The sequence below is a fragment of the Dioscorea cayenensis genome, unplaced genomic scaffold (assembly GCF_009730915.1).
Source record: "Dioscorea cayenensis subsp. rotundata cultivar TDr96_F1 unplaced genomic scaffold, TDr96_F1_v2_PseudoChromosome.rev07_lg8_w22 25.fasta BLBR01001774.1, whole genome shotgun sequence".
In the NCBI taxonomy this organism is placed as follows: Eukaryota; Viridiplantae; Streptophyta; class Magnoliopsida; order Dioscoreales; family Dioscoreaceae; genus Dioscorea; species Dioscorea cayenensis.
The window spans coordinates 6,846-14,681 of record NW_024088165.1 but is presented as its reverse complement, the minus strand read 5'-3'; the positions used below and the strand labels follow the sequence as shown (position 1 = coordinate 14,681).

General features: G+C 34.3%; 1 protein-coding gene across 1 annotated transcript; it reads right to left on the bottom strand.

Moving 5' to 3' along the window:
- Nucleotides 1-3,986: 3,986 nt before the first annotated feature.
- Nucleotides 3,987-6,036, bottom strand: LOC120256978 (putative nuclease HARBI1). Its single transcript, XM_039264625.1, has 3 exons — nt 6,028-6,036; nt 4,513-4,738; nt 3,987-4,417 (listed from the first exon to the last, which is right to left on the bottom strand). The coding sequence occupies exons 1-3, from the start codon at nt 6,034-6,036 to the stop codon at nt 3,987-3,989; spliced, it is 666 nt and encodes a 221-aa protein (XP_039120559.1).
- Nucleotides 6,037-7,836: the final 1,800 nt, after the last annotated feature.

Below are 7,836 nucleotides of genomic sequence, written 5' to 3'. Positions count from 1 at the left end.
CAACTATTATAGAAATAGTCAGATGGATAAAAGTTAAATGAGTTGATGAGTTAGCACATGTATCAAACATTTAGATAGTCTAACTATTAAAAATGCTTTAAAAAAATGCCTTACAGTATTATGCTTTGCAGTCTTGGGACTTGTCGAGACACTAAGGTTGCGTTGGGTTATATCTAATTTTAAATATAGCAGAATTTTTTTGGGATTTGGGTTGATGGTTTTTTTTCTCCTCCTATTCAAGGCATCATCATCTTGTGTTGTTGCTCAGTAGACTGGTCTAGGCTAGTTTTCTGCTCACTAGGTAGTTTGATACCAATAGTGTAATTGTATCAAAGGGATGATCTTAAATCTTTGCTGATTGTGAGTTCTGTGTAAGTCAGGGGCGGACCCACATGGGGGCCGCGACGTGCCGAGAAAACTTTGAAAGAACCATGTCTAATAATATATATGAATATTAATGTTTAATAATATTTTGTTTGTGTTTAACTCATATGTAATGGGTATGTGCTTGAGTGGTTTGTGGGAGTTGGATGATAAGAGCCCACCATGCCTCAAATCCTAGAGTTTAGCAATTGTAAGATTTTTAATAATTTTAGTAATTAAAAACAATGTTTATTGTGGAAATTTTTAAAAATTATATAACAAAAATAATGATCTAAACTTTATGATAATAATCAAGAAAAAATTAAATTAATAATGTGGCATTGAAAATTTTTTCTTATTTAAAAATTATTAAATTTTTTTAAGTTTTAATAAAGTTTGAAAAATTATTCAAAACATCCCTCATAATTATAGTAGTTGACTTCAACCCCCTTTACCGATGAGTTCTGGTTTTGCCATTGGTCGTGGTTGGACTAAAAATGCCGGAAAATTAAAAGGTGATGAATATGAGAATATTGACTTTTATTTAAGCCAAAATGAATTAAATTTCTGGTCTTAGCACGGTGTAAGTATTTAGTTTATAGCATCGAAAACATTAGTGAAAAGTTAAGGATTAATAGACACACACATAAACATTTATATGCATTGTTAGACATCCAATTTTGTATAAAGGGTGATGAAAAGGTGGCTATGAAGAAAAATTAGCTCTTAGGCACCATGTTACAGGGCATAGGTGGTGTAATTATGAAGATTAACAGATATTTTAGTGCCCAGGCGCTCAAGCTCTACAACTCACGAAGACAAGCTTGATAGAGACTACCATCTAAGTGCTAGGGTCATAGTGCCTAGGGACTTGCAGTTTTGAACAAAATTAGGAAGTAGAGCGCTTAGCCTCCTAGGCCTTACCTCAATTCCAAAATTCGACCCTTTTTAATGTTTATGGTTGTGCTTAAAGAGATACGAGAGGTAAAAGGAGTAAGGGTTACGACTTAGATTGAGTGAAGATTTGGGAAAAGAAGCTTGAGAAACTCTTTTTAAAAATCTAAGGTGGTGTTCGGGTTAGATGTAGTTGAAAAATGCAGAGTGGATTTTCTATTACAGATGTATTTGTAAATCTTTGGATTTAAAAAAATGCTCGGAGAATCAAATTTGGTGTTTGGTTAATCTAGTATTTGAAAAATGCTCGGAATTCAAATTTTTGTGTTTGTATGGAAGGATTTGTAAATCTGGATTTTGAAAATATGTGTTTTGTTGGATGTATTTTTAGAATATAAAAACCTTTGGTGAGGTTGCCCCACTTTAGGTTATCATTAAAGTTTAATTAATTATAAATACACAATTAAATGTTATTAAAAATTAACAAAAATAATTGTGGATATAATTACTTAATTCTAATATATATATAATTATGTTTTATTACAATTTTTAGTTTATTTTTTTAATAATTATATTAAAAATGCCCCACTTTAGTGATCATTAGTTTATTTTTAATAACATGGGTTCTAACTTCGACATTGGGGGTTAGAATTTTTAGTTTTTATTATTAATAATGGTGTTCTAACCCCGATGATTAGGATTAGAATTTTAAGTTTTTAATAACGGGTTTCTTAACCCCGGCATCGAGGTTAGAATTTAGGTTCTAATAATTAAAACACAATAATTAATCATTTAGTTATGATAATTACAACACATAATTAAATAACTAATTACAGGATCTTTATGTGTCATAAATGGCATAAAATTATGTTAGGGAAAAAGCAATGAACAAGAAAAGAAAAAGCCTTCCCAAATAAAAGCCTCACCGTGTATTAAATGAGGGAAAAGTTCATATACTTTAAACAAGATTCATGTAAGAAAGATCTCAAGTTGTACACTGATATTGGCAACAAGCAAAACATCATAATTAATCATATCATCATTCAATCATTTAAGCATTACCAACTTCATAGTTTCAAGCTTTAAAACATTCAAATGAACAAGTGTTTAGACTGAGTATACAAACAACACACACACACACACACACACATTCAAAAGCAAAGGGGCAACCATTTCACAGTCAATCCCATCAAACTCCAAGCACTTAGTTTACAATTCAATGCAATAAGCCTTCAATACTCAAAATCCTGCATATATGACAAAAAAGTACAATTTTTTTATTATCATGAGCTAATTAACAATAACAATATACAAATATTGATATTAATATTATTAGCTACCTATTGCATTCTTCGTGATCACATTGGTAAACTCTTTGGGATGCCCCATATTCTGCATCATCCTCTTAAAAAAGTTACTATAATGTACTACATACATAACAATCATCATAATATTCTCCAAAAAAATTAAATAAATAACAACCAACCTAAGTGGGACTTTGAAAAAAGTCTCCTTGATTGTGAAATGATTGAAAGAAGTCCTCCGCCCAATATTTCCTTAACTCTTCATCTTTTGCTAAAAACCCATAGCTTTACTATCGTCAGCCGTTAACCAATCATATGCCTTATTGACTTCACGGCCAGAGTAGCCATATGATTTAAGCTTCATGCATTCGCCAATCAATTCCTTTGCAAATTCTAAATCTCGAGTAGACTTCTTTCCACATAATGCCTCCTTAAAGGTGTTATTCATCTCTTGTATTACTTCAACTTCTAAGGGTATTTTGCGTTTTCCTTTTTCTTTTCTTGATTGAGTGGAGGATGCTCCCCTAGGTTCTGCACTCTTTGATTGGTTGTGGATGGGCGGTATCGTGTTGTAATGATAATCACTATCTTCAAAGAACATGTCATCAAGACCATCAGTTTGAGATGGACGGCGGGAGTCGACATTATCATTCATATGGGTGCCAATATCATCTCCAAATTGAACAGCATGGCTTCCAGTTGCTTGATCATTACCACAAATAAGCTCAAGTAAGTCATGGTCCTCAATTGGTTTGTTTAAATAAGGTCCGTCCGGTGGATGAGCCTAGCATATAAAACATGTTAGGTGATCATTTAGATAAAAACTATTTCATTCAAATACATAATTGGACGACATAAAATAGGAATAAATAAGAAATAAATTATACCTGTACATAGTTCCTGAATTCTAATTCACCCATAATAATCATCTTCTGTCTATTATCCCATCCCATTCCACTTAGCTCTTTCAATTTTTTAATTTTTGCCCATCGCTTGAGAATTGTTCTTAGGTGGATAGTTACATTTGCTTCAATAACTGTAACTCCAAACTCGTTCCTCATTGTAATAACTACAGCATGGTTGAGGTTTGAATCCCTTGTTGACTTTAAGGCCTTGTTCCACTTGAGACACCATGAATCTTATAAAAAACCAGCTTTCTATAGTGGTCCATCTTTTATGACTGCCAACTCTTTTAGTGGGGGTTCTTATTGATGACATTTGGCTATCTTCTGAGATCCCTATGTTCATGATCTACAAGGAAGCACAATTATTGTTTATGGAAGCACAAAAACTAATAAAGAAGTGCAAGAGCATAACATGAAATAAACAAGCAAAAAGTATCATCATTGTTCATGATATACAAGGAAGCACAATTGTTCAAATAAAAATAAAACAAAAACAAAAAACAAAACAATTATCCATTATCTACTTGTTAGCCCACATATCACGTGCAATCCGTTCTCTACGTGGCACCCATTCGTGGGTCTCTTTCCTTTGTTCTCTTATGTTGCTTTCTGATGGTGCCCGTTGTGGTGTCCATTCTTCCTCAGAAGGTATTAAAATATCTTCTCCTCCACTTATAATATAATTATGCAAAACACATGCAGCTAATACAAGTTCGGCTTGAGTTTTGAATAGAAAGAATGGTCTTGATGTGAATATTTTGAAGCATCCCTTGAGGGACCCAAAAGCTCGTTCAATGGTGGTACGAGCCGATGAATGAAGAAGGTTAAACAGTTCTTTATGGTTTGTTGGTATCCGTGAGCCAAATTCTTTAAGATGGTATCTAACACCTCTATAGGGAGAAATAAAACTCGGCCTTGTTGCATACCCAGCATCAATCAAGTAATATTTCCCTAAAAAAATACAAACTTAGCAGTTAACACAACTATCATGTTTAAGTTGTTATTGTATGCTAACCTATATATTTATTAACTACACAAATAAATACCTTCAGGGACTGATAGCCCATTTGGTCTTTCAAGTACATCACGTAAAACTAAAGCATCGTGTGCTGAACCTTCCCATCCAGTAAGAACATACGTAAAACGTAAGTTGAAATCAACTATAGCAAGCACGTTTTGTGTGGGGTATGGTTTTCTCTCACAAAATGCTACAACTTCAGATGCAGGAACGGAAGCATGGATATGGGTACCATCTAAAGCTCCAATGCAGTCCTATCATTAACACATTGTAACTAAGAATTGGTTTTGCAATAATTAATTTGTTTGAGTAGAACGACATTTTAATACCTTCAAGTACGGGTAGATTGTGGACCTTGATGTTATATAAGCTGGAGTTTGGGTACTAGGTGGCAGCACATATTCATCACGCAATTGTCTAATTGCATACAGAAAATGATTAATGTCACGCCCCAACCCGCTGGCCCACGGAATGTGATAACCGCCGAGACGATTCCGAGGAGGGACATTCCGCCACTCAACTCTCGGGGCGCCGCAAGGCTAACCAACAACCTGAAAATAATAATATTTACACTGATACACAGCAGAAGTAGCAACAAAAAAAACTAAAATAATAAACAAAATTAGAGTGGTCTAGTACAGGGAAGCAACAACAACAACAAGAACACACAACTAATACATCAAGGGTTTAAGAGTTGTATAGTACAAGCCAACAATAAGGTTTTCTACATATTAGTGGATCCCAAGTCTCAACAACATATGCATGAACAAAATAAACATACATGAATTGAAAGAAAATGCAACAGAGAGAACAATAGCAAATGCTCAGCACACTGCCACACTCGCCGCACCTACTACCTGCAAAAGGCTGGGAATAGGAAAGGGGGGTGAGCAACTAACGTTACACAGTGAGGGGCGGTTAGCACAACTCTAATAGAAATATATACCACAATAATAACAAAAATCTTCACATATGATACGTTACAAATAAAATAACTCGTTTAGCACATGAATACATATAATAGAAAACCTTAATACAAAAATAGCAAGAAAGATAGAATAAGAAGGCATTCTACTTCAATTAAGGTTTTTAGAATATCAAAAGTATAAAAAAATACTAAATATAGAGTTCCAATTTGTGGAAAAGCTAATTATGAAGCAAAGCTTTCACCATGTAAATCAAAATAGTTTTCAACCCAGAATAAAGCAACACCTAACACTCACCCAGCATAAAGTAGTCTAGAAACCTCCTTAAACCTTCACCGTGGCCGGAGCTAGGTTTTAGAGCCATCAAAGTACTCATGCCCTTGACGTTGACCCATCGGTTCACCGCATGGTGACAACGACTACCGATGAATATCCGATCAAGACTCTACACTCCCAACCGAGCGGCCCTCATAGTAATCAATCGGTCTACCACGCCACCTCAAAAGACTGGCCGTGGAACCCGCCTACTGCAGTAGGGTATCACCATACAAACTCAATAATAAGCACAACTCCATACAGAGTAGAATAGCCAACACAATAACCAACAATAACAATACCTCAGCCATTTCCATAAAGAAATGATAAAAGCACAAGCAAAAATCAAGTTTTTAACACAAATCAATTTACATAATCAAACACAAGAAACAACACGGAAATTCTTTCCTTTGAACACAAATTGCATAAAAGAAGCACCGAGCATTAAACTCCTTTCAGGGTTAAAACTTCTTAAAAGCAATCATAATAACCCACAAAAGCTCATTAAGCAAGATAGATTATATAAACATATAAATATGGGTAATCTTCTAATAGAATCATGCATATTAATCTCACTCACAAGATTGACAATTCCTCTTCCACGCAAGCTAATCCTAGACTAACTCTTTGCTTCGAACTAACGCCTCACCTCCTTGCTAATCACAACAAACAACATCAAAGATTAGTACAAAAATCCAAACAAATAAACCCTAGGTTCCTTCTACGAAACAACTCTAAATCGAACCTAGGGTTGGCTCAAAGCTAGGTCTAAAGGTCACCAATGAAGTCCTAAGGGTTAGAGCTTCACTCTAATCCAAAGAAATCGAAGAAACAATGAAAGCTTACTGGTGCCACAGTAAACTCATGATTACTAGAGTAACCAAGAAATTGCTACAGTGGAACCGGCCTTAAACAGTGGATTTCTCTCAATTTACAACACCTAACCAAGAAATTTCTTTACAAACATTCACACACATGAATAACAAAGATCTTGGCTTCGATTTGAGCCTAACATCAACCCAAACCAAGAGGTATTTCTAGGTTTTGAAGATTTTCAAAAATGATGAAATACGAGAGGAATACGAAAGAAAACCCTAGATAGAAGCTCCTACCGAGCTCAAGAGGATGAGAGGAAGAGAGTGGATGCTTTAATTGGCCGGAAAAGCTGGCCGGAGAATCTTTTTCTAAATTGAGAAGCTCGGCCGAAAGAGAAGGAAATGAGAAGAAGAAAGAAAGAAGAAGAAGAAGGAAGGAAGGTTATAGAAAAATTTTTGGATGTTTGTAGTACGGGTCGGACATATCATGAGGCTACTGACTACATGACCACTACGAGGACAGTGCTCTGACTACAGTATGCTATAGTAACTAGTTATAACAATTAAAGTACCTGCTAATGGTCTCACTAAATATGAGGAAATTGTTTTCGATAACACGATTACGCTGGTTATGTCCTATGGTGTAGTGGAACATTAGCACTTGCACTTCAATAGTGATATGAAATGTGTCTCTCATAAGGCCCTTTCGTCTCATTATCAAGCAAAGATTGAAAAATGTTGATTTGTTCATATGGACCATATTGATACTAGTTGTGTCATTTTCATCTATTAGTCTTCATAAATATTTGTCTCTAATTTTTTTGATCAAGCATGAGAGGGCTCTCTACAAATTTTTTTACGTCGTTTACTACGCAAAAATAACGTGATAGCAAAAGCAGCAGCAAGGACTGTAATGCGTGTCTCATAAAAGTTATCCGCTATGTTTTGCCCATCCATCTACAAGATAAATTCCAATAACAAAGATAATACAAGATGAAATTAAGAAAAAGCTCAATAGGAAATCATATGTAACCAATAAAGGAGAGGGCATTTGATGGATTCCTCTTATTTTTGTTTAATTCTATATATACTTACTTTCCAAAAAGGTTCTCATTATATATATTTTTTTCAAAACAATAAAAATTATATATACGTGTGCACGCGCATAGTTGAGTTAAATTATTGAATCACTTTATAGTTTTTCTTACTTGTTGCAATGTTTTATATTATATTTTTTTAGGGGAGCAAAAATTATGTAACAATAAATGAACTCATATTGAAATTTATTAAATATTT

What these genes read in the sequence shown, in the direction of transcription:
- LOC120256978 (XM_039264625.1), bottom strand. An exon ending in TGGGCTATCAGTCCCTGAAG is followed by an intron (nt 4,418 to 4,512) that starts GTATTTATTTGT and finishes GTATTTTTTTAG; the next exon opens with GGAAATATTACTTGATTGAT.